The sequence below is a fragment of the Oculina patagonica genome, chromosome 13 (genome assembly GCF_052425735.1).
Source record: "Oculina patagonica isolate OP01 chromosome 13, crgOcupat, whole genome shotgun sequence".
NCBI lineage: Eukaryota > Metazoa > Cnidaria > Anthozoa > Scleractinia > Oculinidae > Oculina > Oculina patagonica.
In genome coordinates, this window is record NC_135770.1 from 31,585,310 (window position 1) to 31,605,254 (window position 19,945).

The 19,945-nt window shown below is 36.3% G+C and overlaps 2 protein-coding genes across 2 annotated transcripts in view; both read left to right on the forward strand.

Moving 5' to 3' along the window:
• Nucleotides 1–19,945, forward strand: part of LOC144637144 (uncharacterized) — a 123,597-nt gene that overhangs the window by 21,006 nt on the left and 82,646 nt on the right. The window lies entirely within an intron of this gene.
• LOC144635577 (uncharacterized) lies at nt 450–3,932 on the forward strand. Its single transcript, XM_078494669.1, has one exon. The coding sequence runs from the start codon at nt 450–452 to the stop codon at nt 3,930–3,932; it is 3,483 nt and encodes a 1,160-aa protein (XP_078350795.1).

Sequence of the window (19,945 nt, forward strand, 5' to 3'; positions counted from 1 at the left end):
AACGTAGTTTGGTCTGAGCGCTTTTCGTTTCGCAACAGAACAAGATGATACAAGAAGACGAAATCTACTCTTTTCAAAGCGATGAAGGAGACGATAGATTGTTGGCTGCTCATGGTAATGAATTTGAACATGGCTTTGACTTTGTGTTGACTCCTCATCTTGACCGTCGTGTTCGTCGCCTGGGAGTTCACCATCGCAATTATGTGGCGCGTTTGGTGCAGCGAGGTGGTGGTGGAGTGTTCCCGTGTAACGACCGACAAATCTTACCTCGACAAAGCGACCAGGCAGTACAACGTGCTATTCGCACGCAAGTGTTAAATGATCCTGAAGTTCGCCCTGACGATCATCTTCTCATTAACATTAATTCCAACCGCCTGCGTCATTCGTACCATTCAGCCCGATTACGAGTGCGTGATTGGTAGGAAAACACTTTGGCTGCTAGACAAATCATGGAACAAATCGGACGCATGCTGAACTCAAACGAACAGTTCCGATTGGATGATAGTTTCACCCTGCACGTGTCACACATTCGCGATCCCGGCAGAGGAGGAGGTAACAAGCGTATTCGCAAGGGAAGTGTAGCTATCGAGAAATTACTTGATGTGAAAAAGAGTGTCGTGAAAATGAAGAACCTCGACGAACTATGTTGCGCCAGAGCCATAGTCACCATCAAAGCTTTTCGTGATCTGGGATGTAAACATCAAGACTACCGGAATTTACAAAAAGGTTTCCCGGTGCAGAAAGAGAAAGCTCAAGAATTGCATCGTGCTGCTGGAGTACCCGAAGGGTCTTGCGGTTTGCCTGAGATCCAGCAATTCCAGGATCATCTTTCGGAGTATCAAATTGTTGTACTCTCGGTGGACCATGGATATCAAATCATTTTCAAAGGACCCACCAAACCGAAAGAAAAGCAAATCGTCCTGATCAAAGTCGGGGAGCATTTTCACGGATGTCATTCCCTGGCCGGTTTTCTCGGACGCGGCTACTTCTGTCTCGACTGTGGGAAAAGCTTTGATCATGACAACATGAAGGATCATCCCTGTAGTGGGAAAAAATGTCGAGCTTGTCATCAAACGGAATGTTCCGACTACCACAACACCCACGGAGAAGCTGCTACTCTTCCGTGCGACAGATGCCATCGCTCCTTCTTCGGGCTACGTTGTCTAGAAAACCACTACGCTTACTCGACAGTGGATGGAAAGAAAGCCAACCCCTCCAAGAAAATCAAAAACGTGTGTGCTACTCAGCGCAAATGCCCCACATGCCGCAGGCTTTTGCGACCTTGCGAACTGGAAACAAAACACGAGTGTGGAACCGCTGAATGTCCTTCCTGTAACGAATATCATAATCTACAACGTCACCAGTGCTTCATTCAGAACCCAAAAGATTTGGAGGACAAGAAGAAAAGAAAACAGCGCAAACGCAAAGCCGATGGAAGTCAAGCCACGCCGGAAAAAGAAACCATCTTCGTTTACTGGGACACCGAGACCATGCAAGAGACCGGTGTACAAATTCCTAATCTCGTGTGTGCCAGAACCTCGAACAGTGCCGAGAACTACACTTTCCCGGGTACCACCTGCATTGAAGACTTTCTAGATTGGTTGCGGGAACTGTGCATTGATTGCAAACTCGTGGTGATGGCGCATAATTCTCAAGGCTTTTACTTTATCCTGGATAAACTGTATCAGCAAGGTATCTGTCCAGATCAAATTGTTAATGGTGCCAAAATCCTCTCCATGTCCATCAACGGTGGAGACATTGTTTTCAAAGATTCCCTCTGCTTCTTTCAAATGCCATTATCGGCTTTCCCAAAAGCCTTTGGATTGACGGAACAAAAGAAGGGGTTCTCTCCCCATTTCTTTAACATACCAGATAACCAATCGTACGTGGGACCGATACCTGCAAGAGATTACTACGACCCTATTAACCCAATGGAAAAGTGTCTGACCATCGCCTCGGCCTGCAATCTCTACTATCGAATGAACTGTTTGCAACCTCGTACGTTGGCTTCGGAACCAATCGCTGGATGGCACAACCAAGGGAAACCTCATTCCCATGCAGCCTTAGAGTGGTTATGTTACCTCAACCGTGCCTCAGAGGAAAATCGTATCGCTCACGCACGTAATGGCGGCGAACGAGTAATCACGCACGGAACACGCAAAATTTACCCGGATGGCTTAGACGAACTTACTCGTATAGCGTACGAGTTCAATGGATGCTACTGGCATGGATGTCCGAAATGTCACCCAAATCGAGACGAGACCCATCGTAAGTTGGGAGATCGCAGCATGCGTGACGTCTACGAAGCCACCCAAGAGCGCGTCAATCTTCTCCGTCAGGCGGGTTATCGTGTGGTAACCATGTGGGAGTGTGAGTGGTCCCTCTTGAAAAAAGAAGACGAAAATGTACGCTCCTTTGTCGATTCTCTCGAGCTCGTGACGCGTTTACTGCCGAGGGATGCATTCTTTGGAGGTAGAACAAATGCGGTCAAACTCCATCACGTAGCAGCCGAAGACGAGAAGATTCACTACGTGGACTTCACGTCGCTCTACCCATGGGTAAACAAGAATTGCCTTTACCCAGTGGGACATCCCGTCATTTCCTTGGAGCCGGAGGGTACCGACATTTCGTCGTACTTTGGCTTAGTAAAATGCACCATCCTTCCACCCTTTGGTCTGTACCATCCCGTGCTACCCTACAGACAAGGTGGGAAACTCACCTTTCCGTTATGTCGGAAGTGTGTGGAGGAAGAGCAACCCAAACCGCTGACCAAGCGTTCGCCCACCTGCAGACACACCGACAAGGAGCGTTGTTTGACTGGTACATGGTGTACACCGGAACTGGAAGAAGCCGTGCGTCAAGGTTACGTCATCCAACACGTTCATGAAGTTTGGCACTTCCAGCACTCTTCCACCACTCTTTTCACGTCCTATGTCAACACCTTTCTTAAAATGAAGCAAGAGGCTAGCGGATGGCCGAGCTGGGTGGGCAACGACGTGGACAAACGAGCCCAGTACATCACTCAATACGAACAGAGAGAACTGATACGTTTGGATCCTGACAAGATCGAGAAAAATCCAGGACGGCGCTCACTGGCCAAGATGATGCTGAATTCGTTTTGGGGAAAGTATGGACAGCAAGGCAACAGAAGTCAAGTCAAAGCCTTCACGTCGGCTGCTGAGTTTTACGGACTCTTGAATGACGACACCCGTGAAATGCAAACCCTTCGCGTCGTCAGCCCAGAAATGGTAGAGGTGGTGTCCAAAAACGTGGAGGACGCTGATCCAGTTCAGGTCAATATCAATATATTCGTGGCTTGTTTCACGACGTGTTGGGCGAGGTTGCGACTGTACCAAGAGGGTCTCAGTCAATTGAAACCCAACCAAGTGCTTTATTTCGATATGGATTCGATCATCTATTCCTGTCAAGAAGGCCAGAAGAGTCTTCCCCTGGGGGATTACCTAGGCGAATTTACGGACGAGTTAGAAGACGGCGATCACATCGTTGAGTTCGCATCCGCTGGTCCAAAGAACTACGGGTATCGAACGGCTCGCGGTAAAGTGGAATGTAAGATTCGGGGTTTTTCCCTCAACACTCGAGGCCGAGAACAACTTAACTTTGAATTCCTCAAAGAAAACGTCATCCGCGAAGTTTCTGACCCACTAACAGATCCACGAGAGATCCCAGTCTTCAACCCACACAAGATCACGCGGGATGTCAACACCAAACAATTAGAAACACTAACCGAAATCAAGCGCTACAAGTTGGTCTTTGACAAACGGGTTGTGGACACGAAGAATTTCTTTTCGTACCCTTATGGATACCTACGCCCCGACGAGGAAGAGGAAGAAATGTTACGAGAGCTAAATGTGGCCTGGGACGAGCAGGACGACATAAACGTTGAACTCTTGTGCGAACTCTTGTGCGAATAAGTCCCTCACCAAACACACTTCCATGCATACGCTCAGTAGGACAAGACACACTCTCGTTGCATACACCTTGCTCTGAAAATAGTGTACATAATGTTGTGCGTTGGTCACCCAACTTGTAAAACTAGGATTTTTGAGATTAAAGAGATGTTAAAATATAATTGTGTGACTGTTCATGTCATACGTGACACCCTTGCGTGACAAACTTATGACGTCACAAGTAGTTCGGCCTCTTGCATGCTTAATGACTTTGATTTACCAAAAAATCCTAATTTGACTACTACTTAAACCGTACTAGAACCTACTGCCAAAACCGTACTAGAACCCACTGCCAAAACCGTCGGGTATTACTACTTCGACCCCTTACGAGTTTCTGTTGGAACCTGTTAGTGCCAAAATCGCCCACAATTAGAGATGGTGTCTAGTAGTATAGTAGTTGGGGGTACGAGATCATTTTTTAAAAAATAATCTCATTCCCCCAACTACTATACTACTCCCGCCGGCTGGATCCAAAATGGAAACCAAAATGGAACCAAAATAGAAACCAAAATAGAAACCAAAATGGAAACAAAATGGAAACCAAAATAGAAACCAAAATGGAAATGGAAACCAAAATGGAATCCAAAATGGAAACCAAAATGGAACAAAAATTCTTGGAAATCCAAATCTGAAAAAATTCTAGGAAATTCAAATCTGAAACTTCTTATACTAAAATAAAAAAAAGAAATTAATTCTTTGGTCTGGCGCCTTAACCTTGGAATAAAATATGGAAATTCAGATGCGTATCCCACTGTTAGTGACATGATGAATATTTAAAATGCTTCTTGAATGTTTTCCCGAACTCCTATACTACTGTACCAGTGCTGGGTCCAAAACTGAAAAACCAAAACTGAAACAAATCTCAGAACCAAATCTCGATGTCAAATCTCGGATCCAAATCTGAAAATCAAGCTGAGCTCTTATACTGAAGACTAAATCTGAGACAAATCTGAAAACCAAGCGTGGAAAAAACTTCTTATACTCTTTTTAAAATTTTTGAATACAGTGCGTTTAAATAAAACCTTGATTCAACCCTGTGACCAAAACCCTGGTTTCTGGCATGTATCATTTTTTGGTTCTTGTACTCTTTTTCAAACTTTTTTTATAGTGCGTTTGAATGAGATTGTCTTATATGGGTCCACTTGCTACCCAGACTGTACTCTTTTTTACATTGCTCACAAAACCATCGTGTATTTCGCATATAACGGGCTTTTGTGCGCCTTATAGCTTTCATTTTGTCTTCTTTGGTAAACCATCTCTGGTATCGGCCATTAACAATATTATCATTCCAAAACATCAATTGTTATATATTAATGACACAATATATTAATTTCTTATATCATTAATAGTGCGTTTAAATATGTTGTAAATCCTTGATTGGTATCCAACTATTAAATTCATCATTATATCCTTTCCACTTCACTAAAGCTTGTTTCTTCTTATAATCTCTACGGACCACTTTATCAATTCTGAATACATCCTGTTTTGCTTTTAACAGTTCAGGTTCATAAAAGCTTCCTTGTATGTCTTCATTATTGAGATCTTTCAATTTGAAAGTAATAGGATTAGTGTATTGTATCTTATCGATTGTAAATATTTCTTCAGTCCAGTTTGGCGTGTACCCTTTATCGAAAATATTTCTTTTATACTTCGATATTCGAACCTTATCACCTATTTTGAATTTCGGTTTCTGTTTTGATGTTTTCATATCACCGTATAAATTGAAATATACTAAGCCTTCATTCTTTTTCCTCAAGGCTTCTACGGGTGTCATTTTAATGCTTGAGTGTTTGGTATTATTATACTGTTTTAACAGCTTGGGTAGCATATCGAGGTACGTCGTATTACCTTGAGCAGTGAATTGTTTCCACATTCGGGTTTTAATTGTCCTATTCCATCGTTCACAAACACTACTCTTCTCTTCGTTCTCGGTGGAGTATAGTGTTATACCATTCTTTTCCAAAAGCTCCTTCATATTTTTATTGTAATACTCTTTCCCTTTATCAGTCCAAAGATATTGTGGTTTACGCCCCTCTTTGAATATTGTTTTGAATGCTTGAGTTACAGTTTCACCTTTTTTGTCTTTTAGAGGCACTATCCAACCATATTTACTGAAAACATCGAGTACCATGAGAAGATATCTGAATCCCTTGTTCCATTTACTGAACTGTTGCATTTCAACCAAATCCGAACACCATATCTCATCAATATGGTTAACTATAACACGACGTCGAGTAAAGTTACGCTTTATTGGTTTATGTAACTCATCAGCTAATTTTTCTTGTCAGTTTTCTTCACCTGATGGCGTTTTACGTTTTTTTTTTTGGCTTTTTAACACCCAAACCCAATTTTTCCTTTGTTGCAATGGTATTACGAGCAATAGCATGTCCCCATTGTCTATCCTTCCATGGGATAGCATCAAGGGCTTTTACCATCTTTTTATCAGCTTTGTTTTTGCATTTAACCTGATCTTTTGATGGTTTGTCAGCACATACAGAATAATCTACATCATGTTGCATGCTAACAGCGTCTGTTTTGCCAGTTGGTTGCTCATATATTTTTAGTATTTTACCTGTTTTTGGATCCCATTTTACCTGTTTTTCAAGAGGATTACCGGGACCGGTATATTTATGGCCGGGCATAACAAAGCCTTTTTTGGGTGCTACTTTCAGAATAGCTTTATGGATATCGATACCTTTTCCCTTTCTGTAGTAATCAACATTGTCTTTCACTCCTTTGAAAGCTTGCCCAGCTAAAAGTCTAGCCATAGCACCAAAACTTGGTGCTGGGGTAACAAAATTTGAAGCCATGTATGCTATTTTATCAGTTGTAGATGGTCCTTTATAACGAGCAAGAGCTCCACCACTTTGACTTTTGACAAATTTAGTTTTAGTGATTCCACATTCAACACATTTACATTTAAGCATTAAACGTCCATTTTTAGCCTTTACAAATTGTTCAGACTCTGGTATACACTCAGTCTGTTTCTTCTGTTTTACACAATATGATTTAACCATTATATATATATTGATTAGATATTAATCACAGTATTTGTTCCTCCATTTTCCTGCTTTTTTATCCCAAACGGTTCCAGAGCATGACGGATCTTGATGCTCACTTGGAGATGTCCAGAATTTCTTTGAGAATAATCCGTTTTTCGTGTTGAAGGCACCTTTTGCGATATCTCCACTCCAGTATTTATCAAACAATTTTTTATCACCTCCAGTAGCACCTATAATGAAGGATGCAATATCTTGAGCCTGTTGAAACCCCGGAATCTTATCGCCGATCTTTTTGTTAATTGTTTCACCAACTCCTCGGCCTTTTGTCTTTTTTTGGGCGCTCACAAAACGGGTTTTAGTGATTCCACATACAGCACATGTACATTTCATCATAAGTCGTCCATTTTTGGTATTAACGTATTTTTCACTTCCTGGTATACATTCAGTCTGTTTCTTGTCTTTTACACAATAAGATTTTACCATTGTATATATAAGTTATATATTTCTGAAATAATGTTGAATGAATCTCTCATTCTTCATTGTGTCATATATGTCAAACACTTCCAACAAATTAGAATACGTATTCCCATGGTTCATCTCATTCAAAAAGTATAAACAGAAGTATCCGCATGTGGTTGTATTTATATTCTGTATCTGATTGTTTTGATGTAGCAATGTTAAATTCTTCTTTTTTGCGTGATCGACTATTCCTTGAAATGGAGGCATACCAAAACTATCAAAATAATTGATTACCTTATCTTTTACATAAGTAGCAACCCAATGGCTTCCCCTCATATATGAGGGTTGAAGATTGTATATAAATAATGCTTGTTTATGGTTATGTGGTACAGTCTCGTCTCTCATTAGTACGTTTTTTATTGGTATATTCAAATATGAACACCATTTTATTAGATCAAAATTACTCATGGGAATATTCTTATGGAATTTTGGCTTGTTTACTTTTTGGGTATTAAAATCTTTTTTTTTGGAACAATCAGACCTCCCGATTTAAGGAACCTATTATACTCATTCCATGATCCTATTACTGGAGGACTCCTATAAGATAATGCGTCTTTCTTACTTGGTAGTTTAATTTTTCCCCCATCCTTCTTTGTTGTGTTATCAGTTGTTGATTTGTTAGTTGTTGACCTTCTTGATCTTGTTTTCGTTTTCGGAGCACTAATTCCAATCATTGGAAAACCAATTCGCGGTGCCCCATGACCGACCCTCATGACCTTTCGAATTTGTGTCTTCGAGATGTTTAAATCAGATCCAACACCTAACTTCTTAGCCTTATTCAATTTATTGATTTGTCGTTTAGTTAGCATTAAACTGTCATTGCCTGTCAGATCTGAATTGCTTAAGCGAATAGTGATCTCACTTTTATTTTTATAAGCAGTCAAAAGCTTATGTTGTTGTCCTTCTGAAAGATTTACTTTATGTAAATGATATGTAGTCATTACTTGTATATATATTATATGTTATATAATTTCTTGTTTATAAAACGTATACAAAATAAAATGGTTTATACATAATATTCAATTGATTGATTTATACAATAACCAGCTCATTACCCACCTTGTCAATGACGATTGTCTCATTATAAAGAACGATGGCATGGACATTGAAAGCACTATCTCCAGCACTATTAGCATTCAGTTTATACCTGAAGATCAACTGCTTTGGGTCCCTTGTCACTCGCTCGGCTTGATATGATAGATCGAAAAAGATAATAGGATAGAGAGAGTTGTAATTTGCCAGGTTGAGCTGTGTCCCGCTGTTGTAATCATTCTTTCTCATACCATAGGACATCAAATCGTTGAAGATTCGTACCTTTGATTCTGAATCGTATTCAGTCTCTGGGTAGAATACTCCATTACCATATTCCAATCTACAGGTTGTTAAATAACTACCATTCCCACGGTCAGCATTGATATTGTAGGTATCAAATTCATAGGGATTCGCATCTGCATTGTTTGATTTAGCTCGTTGTAGATATACAAAGATAGCCTTAACATTATCAATAGACGACGATATTTGAAAAAATCCACTGCTGTGTGTTGGTGCTGACACCTCATACATTTCGCGCATATACGTCCAAGTGTTCTTTACCAAGAAGGAATTAACAAACTTATCGTATAGGCTGTCCTTTGGCGTTAATTTTGGGACCCATAGAAGGAATCTATCAATGACCACTCGGCAGTCATCTACTGCAGCGTCCTTATGAAGTAATTCATCGTCATTCTGTAACTGTATATTGAACTGGAGTTGCATTGGTAGTAACATTCGACCTTCCAGCTCTTCAAAGAAACTGTAACGATTTAGAGGTATAACAACATTGACATCATTGAGACCTGTCGTCAAAAGTCGCCTAGCCTCAAACCCTGCATTCTGATTAGCATTTGCTATCCTATGGTCGGTGTCCAGATACCAAAGACTATTCTTGGCTACTGAGCGACTAAAATCGTCACTATATTCAAGCAGATTTTTGACAAAAGTAACTTTATGGAGATTATCAGTATCATACACAATCTTGCCAGCACTCTTTATCATCATGTGGGCAATCAACGAATGGGCTCCATTGATGACTGTGACTCGGTTAGCTCCCGTAGTAGCTCCATCAGCTAACAATTGCACTTGGAATTGCACCTCAAAGTAAGCATTATACCAATCATAGAATGCAGACCTGTCATTAATGGTAAACTTATACCCATTTTTCAGTTGATGCTGACCGTTAGCTGGGGCTCGAATAACATCATCGAGTTGAAATCGAACCAACTCATATCTCTGTAAGTATTCACTTGTTCTGAAAGACATTATATTATTATGTTATATAATTTTGCAATTATGTACCAATTTTTTTAATCATTTTATTCATTTTACTCAACGCCTTCTTTTTACACCTGATCCTGAAATTAATCTATTGATGATCATATCAGTACTTTCATTTTTCTGTTGGTGTCTGACAGGTGAGGCATTTACTTTCTGTAAGATTGGGGATAGTGTCTTTTGCCCTGCATTCCCCTTCCTCATATTCCTAAGCCTTTCCATTATAAGGTCTCCGGCTTTTTCTGATGCCCTTTTACCCAGTTTATCACCTGCATGAGAAATACCTGATTTTATCGCCTTCTTACCTAAGGGCTTGACAAATTTTTTAACAACAGACGACATAACACTCTTCATCGGTTTGAAAATATTATCAACGATAATCCCTGACCCTTTGTGCTTATATACAAATTTACCAAATTTTGGATGGTAAAACCTCTTGAATTCATATGGTTTCATTATATACTATTATGTTATATTATTCTATCCTTTTCAAAATTAATGAAAAAGACGTATCCGCTCCATTCAGGTTAATTAACCGTCTCTTCCCATCTGTGATGTATATTCGAATGCTACTTATCTGTTGCTTATTAACCGGGTTATATGTGACCCTACGAGGCTCGATTGTAAACGAATAACTCGGCTGTAGTACACTGGTCGAAAAAGTATAAATGATATCCGACTCTTCGCCATCGACTAAAGAAGTATTGACTAGATCACAGTGTACATTTAATATATCGGTATCTTGGCTTAGATTTGGGACTCTTGGACCAATATTAACCGCATCCTTTAATACCTTTTTATCAAACCCTATAAGGTCGTTGAAATTGCTATGTGTCAAATCAAGTTGGTAATTTGTAGCCAATATAATAGTGACCCTAAACGTTGTTTGATCGAATTCAAGAGTGATTGGATAAGCAGGGTTATCATCATCTCCCGTCTTAGTAATCTCTTTTATATATTCATCAAATTCAGAATAATTCCAAACACCTGCAGGGAAAGTTATGTCTTCAAATTTATTCCCATTATCAGTACTATATTTAATCAGCTGATTACCATATGAGGGATTTACATTAAACCATGTAAATGACATGTTAATAATACGATTGAGACCTATCATATATTGGTAATTGCTATCCAATGTTATAGGCCTGTTGAATTTAGTTGTAAAATTTTGAGGAGTGTTGTTCCCTTGATTTTTAACACTATATGATGATAATACTAACTCACGATCCATATATATAATACAGTTACATAAATTAGACTTTAAAGTACAGATTATATATCTGTTTATAATGTTGTTTATTTATAGTAGACCTTTTTAAAAGTGTGTCTAATATAGCGACTCCCATATTTCGCATTTCAACTGATGTGTTTCCTGCGTTTATTGAACCGATGATGATCTCCAGCTTCTTTAGGAGTTTTTTAGGATCATTGAAAAACATAACATAACCCCCTCTATGCTTTCTTCTAATCCCTGAACCTTTTTTTTGAATAGTTTTAAGAAGCTCTTTGTTTTCATTAATATAAGCTGTTAAAAATTTATTTGAATTATCCAACTGATAACCAATTGTCTTAGCTTCTGCAGAACTAATTTTTCCAGCTTTGAATTTCTTCGTATTGTCTGATTTAAAACCTTTTAATCTGTTTCGTTCATGGTTTGCGTTTTTAATGATTCTCTGCAAATATGTTATCTTATTCTTTTTACCAACTAATTCTGTTTTGATATTGTCTATAGAAGGTAGATAAAAATCTTCGGGTGTTATTTCATCTTCTGATTCATCTTCAACTTCTATATCCTCATCAGCGTCTTCTTCACTTTCTGCTTCTACAATCTCACCTTCATCTTCAGTAAAAGTCCCATAATCAGGCCCTTCATTTTCAAAAACATCTGAATATCTAGGTGGTTGCTTTGGAATTTGTTTTTGTTGCTGAGGTTCAAAAATATTATCTACGTCCATTTCCTCAAAAGGATCAACCTCAGGGGCGTAATCTGGACCTTCTTGTTCACCTTTCAGCCCCTTTTTGACACGCTTTTTTGGTACTTTTGGTATCTGCAAATTACTTTCTATTACCTCATCTAATTTACTTGTAACTGGTTTGAATACCTTCGCTAATGACTCTTGGCTTGTCTGCTGACCGATATTATTTTGTGTGATTGCATTTTTGACATAATTGATTTTATCGCCCAAATCAGATTTACTCTTTGCAAGCTCTTTCCATCTAAGTAAACTCATTTTATTTTATATTATTACGTTACATAAAAATGAAAATTGAATATAAAAATCAACATTTAACATGGCGTTTAACACCTTGATGTACACCGTGTTGAACACCTTGTTGAACTGAAAATAATATACCCATATAATATAATGAGAATACCGAATTATGACACTGAAGACGATATGGCCTCAAACTTTAGACAACTATACGATTTCATGCCAAATCAATGTTTTCGGATGCTGGTTTGCGGTCCAAGCGGTTCGGGGAAAACAAACACACTAATGCATATGATATACAATCTATTATATTTTGATAAAATTTATTTATACGCAAAAAACCTAGAGCAGTCCAAGTTTGTGAATCTTATTGATATGTTTCAGCCAATAAGTAATGAAGCTGGTTATGATGTTATTCAAGCACGCAATGATGAGATTATTCCCGTTGGAGACCTTGATGGTGACTCACAGAAAATAGTCATTTTTGACGATTTTGTATGTGATAAAAACCAAAAACCATTAGTCGACTATTTTATACGAGGAAGGCATAAGAACTGTAGCGTGATATATCTGAGTCAAAGCTACTATAAGACACCAAAAGACATAAGATTGAACTGTTCACATTTCTCTATATACGAATTCCCAAGTGCTAATGAGAGTAGTCTAATATGCTGTGAAAACAGTATTCCAAAAGAGCTATACGAGAAAGCAACTAAAGAGCCATTTAGCTTTATTTATATCGACAAGCCACGAAAATTCGTAACTAAGAATTTCAATGAAAAAATATAATATAATATAACTGATTGATATAATATGAGTTACTCAAACGGTTTATTACAATCAAATAACACTAATATTACACCAATTAAAGGGCCTCGAGGTGAAAAGGGTGACCCGGGAGTCGGCTTTGATGTTACGCCTGAAGGTAATTTCAATTTGAACAAAAAGAGAGTAATAGGGCTAAAAACGCCTGATGACGTTGCGATCGATGATTCAATTGAAAATTATTCAAGGGATCTCGAGACGGCCGTAAATAAACGATATCTTAACCAATTCTTCCTTAAAAAGAACAGAAATGAAACAGTGTTTGATTGTGCCGGCCTTTCATTGCAAAATACCGAAGTGTATTATCCAAGTTTATATAACGATCGATCTGTACCAAACGTAGGCTATGTTAGTGCTGAGGATAACAAAGTAAGGACTGAAATTGATACCAAACTTGCTACTAAGGCTGACAAATCGTACGCTGATAATACATATTTAACGAAGAAATCAGGAGGTGTCTTAGCTCAAAGTCTTCAAAACAAAGCAGACAAATCGTACGCTGATAATACTTTTTTAACTAAGGCTGTAGGAGGCGTCTTGGCTCAAAAAATCCAAACAAAGCTCGATATCGACGGTACTAAATCTATGCGAGCTAACCTTGATATGAATGGCCATACCATTACTAATTTAAAAGAGCCGAAAAAGGATACAGATGCTTCAAATAAATCGTATACTGATAGCTTGCATGTTACCTCTATTGATAAAGGAAACGTTTTTAGTAGTATAATGACTGATAGTGACAATCAATTATCTGAGGAAAATGATATCGAGCTTGGTAGTTTAATTGATCATCCGACTCCATATCACAAAATTAATACGAAAGTTGTAGACAGTAAGCTGGTACTTGACAGCAATAAAGGCTACTACTCAAGCAGATTAGGTATCAATATATATAGTTTACCAATCAATCGATACACAATGGTTTTCGAGCTATTTTTTCCAGCTGAAATAGATCATGATAGTCTAGATATCGATATTGTTTCATCAATCGACAACATCGACAAATCAACTACGCGAGTTTATGATGGATATAGTCGAACAATAGCACAAATTAATAAATATCAACAACATCCTAATAATTATCTCTATGTTGATATCGTTTTAAAGATGAAATCAGGGAACGCATATGTCCCAAAATTACAAACATATATCGTGATTTATGGAATAAAAGGTTATCAGAGTAACGTTGATCCTAGGATATACGATCAGCTATATTATGTTGAAAATGATAGAATAGCTTTCAATGCATCAATTGATATGAAAACAAAGGCTATTTATGGTATTAAACCAGCTACTACTAATGACCAAGCTGTTAATTATGAACAGTTAAAAAATTTTCGGGACAATTTGAAGTCTGATCTTGAATTAAAAATGGATAAAAAAAGAAACATCAGCTATTACCATAAAATTTTCGAGTATTTTTATGATCTAACGGATCCATCTGAATTCATCATGGCAGATGCAAACGGATCGGTAATCCAGGGATTAAATAATGGTCTTGTGTTTTTCCAATCAAAAATGCTAGCAGATTTTGATCCGAAGAATGTTTTTTTTGGTGTTTTCGTAATTAATTTAAATGAAAATATCACTGAATCCGATGACTGGACTATATATATGGCATTTAAATATGAATATAAGCCTGGTGATAATAAAAGGATTAAAATTGAATTTATCGATGCAAGTAGTTTCGAATTTCCATGGGTGAAAATTGAGCAGAATAAGCTATTCCTCGATTATGAGTTAGATTCATATACAGAACAAATTAGAGATGGTTATATAGGTAAATATTTAAATCTTTGGTATACTAAAATAGGGAATCAATTTAGAATCGCTATTTGCAATAATGCTATGACTATTGATCGATCATTTTCTGGGTTTAATATCAATACATCTAGCATTAAAATTTCTGCAGATTACTTTGTACAAAGAATCGGTTTTAGTAACACAGCAATGTCAGTGAATAGTAAAGAGTATCACAAAGTCCAATTTTTAGATAAAACAATGGATATATTCTTCGAATAAATTATCTAACTCACTATTATATGAAAACTGCAGATTTAATACATGAGATGCTGAAAACTATTGAACGGTTGATTAAAAATATCAGAAAATTATACAACAGATTTAAAAATAGAAATAAAACATAGTCTAAGCATATAATATATATGCCGAAACAACGCAAAAATATATTCGAATGGAACCATATTAGTGACAAGTTAAATGAAGGGAAAATTCAAGAATTAAAAGAATACTACAGAGTATACCATAAGAAGTGTTGGGCTTATAAACAAGCTACAAAACGCTTCAGAAGGTTGAAATTAATAGGCAATTCGCTGGTTATTTTATTCGCTTCGGGGGGCATAGTATCGTCCATTTCAACTGGTGGTATCAGCCTGATTGCAATCAGCACGGGAGCTTTATTGATACAAGGATGGCTTCAGCATCAGAATCTCGATTTGAAAATTCAAAATGGAATATTTGCTTATCAAAGCTATCAGCACTTGCTTAATACAATAAAATTCATGTTAAGAACAGGGGAATATGAACTATCCAATATCTTTTTAATGATGAAAACTACTGACGACTACATATGCGATACCGGTCCAATAATCGATCGGTATCTGCTCAAATATGATGATAAATTTACTGAATAATCCGTGCGATCTCAGCCGATTTTAATGCTAAAATTTCAGCCCAATATCTATCATTAAAAGCTTGTGTTTTTTTTGATTTAGAAACCTTTATAAAATCAGATTTAAGACCAAGCATAATAAACAGTTGTCTAATAACGAATTTTGTACTAATCATCCTTTTTCTGTTGTTATTAACAAGATGAATAACAGATCCAATTATTTCGAATGTCTTATAAATTTTATCCCTTTGTTTATAAGTCAATGTGATTTTATTCTCATAGCAAATAGAATTCAGCGTATTCTCGATATGATAAAAACGCTTGTATGATGATTTTTGTCGTATGCGATACATATTTTGATAAAAATCAATATAATTTGATGTATATTTATAGCTTTGAGAACCGCAATTTTGGCATACTTTCATATATGCATCTTCCAAAATATCAGGTTTATCACAGCAATGGTCAACAAAATTATCTCCTGCATATAATAACTCATTGCAAAAAATACAAGAACCCTCACCCATTATTTTTAAATCGCTATGTATCTGTGTATCACAAAACATCTCATATATAAATATATTTATATAAAGATGGTTCAAGGCAATAGAATTAAGTTATGAAGACTATCATCGAGTTTGTCTCTGTTTGCATCTAAATTAAAAATACCTGCTGACGCGTAATTCATCAAAAAACTCCCTTTTTAAAGACTGGTTGATTAAAAAAACCTGCTGACGCGTAAGTCGAAAAATCACGCCATTGATCAAAAAAACCTGCTGACGCGTAAGTCGAAAAATCACGCCATTGATCAAAAAAACCTGCTGACGCGTAAGTCGAAAAATCACGCCATTGATCAAAAAAACCTGCTGACGCGTAAGTCGAAAAATCACGCCATTGATCAAAAAAACCTGCTGACGCGTAAGTCGAAAAATCACGCCATTGATCAAAAAAACCTGCTGACGCGTAAGCCGAAAAATCACGCCATCGAAAAACCCCCTAATAATTTCCGAGAATGCCTTCAAATGTAAACATTGTGGAACCATCTTTTTAGTCATTAATCATTTATAACTTATGGCTAAAACCGTAAACTGAATAAATATGTATTTAATGTTGATCCTTACGAGGTCTTCCACGTCGTCGTTTCTGGTCTTCAGGTATACACTTTAAACGTACATGATTTTTGTCTTCATTTGATATTTCAGATCTGCTGTTAAGGTCTGAAGATAGCATTTTAATAATACAAATATTTGTTTTAAGGATGCTCTGAATACAATACATTTTATTAATGAAGGCTATATCATTCGAGCTTTGATCAGCTTCTAGTAGGTGTTTGATATTCAATGTTATATCACTCATTCTATATATATTAATAAAGAAAATAATTATCACTTAAACGCACTATAAAAAACTGAGGGAAATCATACAACTTAACAACTGGGGGAAATCCCCATCTCTTTTTTTAATTGTTAGAATCTTCTCAAAGGTTTTCAAAAAGCATTTTAAATATTAATCATGTCACTACCTGTGGGATACCATACTTGATTTTCATATTTTAGAATAATAATCATATCGCAGTTGTTTTGATGAAAATAGACTGAATTTAGAACTATTATTGATATAAAGAATAATTATGTAACTTATATTGAGGAAGGCCTTTGAGAGGCTGATTGCACAGCATATTAATAGCTGTTATTGTTACTTGTACTATCGGTAACCAAATATATAATTATATCTGGTTATTTAAAAATAAGAATTACTATAAACTGATATAAAGAAATATTTTATAATATAAAATAAAGAGAAAATGGCTGGGAAATGCAAATACGATAATGACGATGATCGGATAAAAGCTATTCGAAATTCAAAAACCAAATACATGCTTAATAAACAGTGGAGATGCGACGTTTGCGATTACGATAGCAATCTAGCATCTAAATGGATGCATATGAAAACTAAAAAACACATCACAAATAGTATATTAGCTGGTCTACGAGAGGATGATCGGTTTGAAATAATCGATGAAGAATGATATATATAATTAACACTTCATGCACTTTTACAATGACTAAATATACAAATATATCTAGTTATTTAAAAATCTGAAATCAAAAAAAATGATTTTACTATAAGACACTTAAAGAATTGGTTATACTATAAATTAAAAAAAATGGAAAATAAAAATATCTCATCTAATAATATGAACGAATCAGATCTAGCTAAGCTATCGAAAACCGATCTTATAAAAATGATATTATCATTAAAAGCAAACCAACCTAATATTTACAAACCCCGGCCTCCAAAAGCAACCCCACGAAGAAACGTTAAACAAATGATTGAAGATTATGAGGAAAATATCATTCAACCACCTCCTGAATTTAGGGATGATTACAAGCCTATACCCATGCCTAGGACTATAAAACCAGCAAAACCACTCCCATTACCAAGGACTAAGATAGAGCAAGTTGATAAAGCTCTAAAAGGCTATACAAAATCTTTCGAAATCGGTATAAAAAACAATAAAGACCCGTTATTACAGCTCCAAAACACAAGAAAAGCTATTGAGTATCACATCATAAAAACGCTTGTATCTATGAAAGGTATTAAATTCGTCGAAACCCTCAAGATCACATTTTCAAAGATGTCTGGTGATGGTATGATTTATAAAACAGCATATTTCAACAGTAAAGCACAAACTATAATTAATAATCTGGAAATCGTTGAATCACTCCAGACATCAAAACAGCATATATTAATTTTTGTAGCTCAATGGATATCAGAAGGTTCAGGATGGACTATTAAATCAGTTGATAACCATTATCTCAATATAGTGAAATACGAACCAATGAAAGGCTCCTCATATATTCAGCTACCACCAGAACTAAGAAACAGTTCGAAAGGATTGATTAACATGAAAAATGAGGATAATGAATGCTTTCGTTGGTGTCATATCAGATATTTAAACCCTCAGGAAAAATACCCCCAACGAATTAAGAAATCAGACAAGGACTATATTGAAAAATTAAATTACACAGGAATCGAATTCCCGGTAACCACTAAGCAGTATAACAAGATCGAAAAGCATAATAATATTAATATTAATATTTTCGGTTATGAAAACAAACAACCATATCCCATTTATATATCAAAAGAAAAGTATGACAATCAGATGAATTTATTATTGATAACTGAAAATGAAAACAAGCATTATGTTCTCATAAAGGATTTTAATAAATTTATGTATAACCAGACTAAACACAAAGAAAGAAAGCCCTTTTGTATGCATTGTCTCCAGTGTTTTAGTTCTGAGAGAGTATTAGACGATCACAAAGATAATTGCATTCAAGTCAATGGGACTCAAGCAGTAAAGTTGCCGACTAAAGATAATAACATACTGAAATTCAACAACTTTCATAAACAGCAATCTGTACCGTTTGTAATATACGCTGATTTTGAGGCTATAACCGAAAAGATCTCCGGTTGTGTGCCTAATGATGGTAAATCATACACAGAAGAATACCAGAAACATACAGACTGTGGATATGGTTATAAGCTTGTTTGTTGCTATGACGATAAATATACAAAGCCAGTACAAATATATAGAGGTGAAAATGCTGTTTATAAATTCATGGAAAGGATGCTAGATGAAGTTAAATATTGCAAAAAGACTATGCGAAAATTCTTCAGAAAACCATTAAAAATGACCCAAGATGATGAAGATGCATTTCAAAAAGCTGAAGTATGTCATATCTGTGATAAAAAATATACTAGCAAAGATATACGAGTAAGAGACCATTGTCATATTACTGGTAAATACAGAGGCTCAGCACACCAAGAATGCAATCTAAAATTAAGAGTAGAGCCAGATAAAATTAAAATACCTGTCATATTCCATAATCTAAGAGGTTATGACAGCCATTTTATAATGCAAGAGATCGGAGCCATTGTTAAAAACAATAAATATAAAAATAAAAAAGGGGAAGAAAAACAAATGAATATTAATGCTATACCTAACAATATGGAGAAATACATGGCATTTATGCTTGGTGATCATCTGACTTTCCTTGATAGCTTTCAATTCATGAGCTCTAGTTTAGAAAATCTCGTTAACAATTTACCTGAAGAAGCATTTAAATATACTTCGAAAGTGTTCAAAGGTAAGAAGCTTAATCTGATGACCCAAAAGGGTATTTATCCGTATGATTATATGGACAGCTTTGATAAATTCAATGAAAAACTACCATCAAAAGAAGACTTTTACAGTATCTTAAATAATGAACACATCACTGATAAAGATTTTCAACATGTAAAAAATGTTTGGAATACATTTGAATTAAAGACAATGGGTGAATATCATGATTTATATCTTCAAAGTGATGTGCTTTTGCTTGCCGATGTGTTTGAAAACTTCCGAAAAACATGTTTAAAATATTATAAACTGGATCCGTGTCATTATTTTACATCTCCTGGTTTGAG

Coding starts and splice junctions, on each gene's coding strand:
- LOC144635577 (XM_078494669.1), top strand. CDS start 450: ATGGAACAAATCGGACGCATGCTGAACTCAAACGAACAGTTCCGATTG.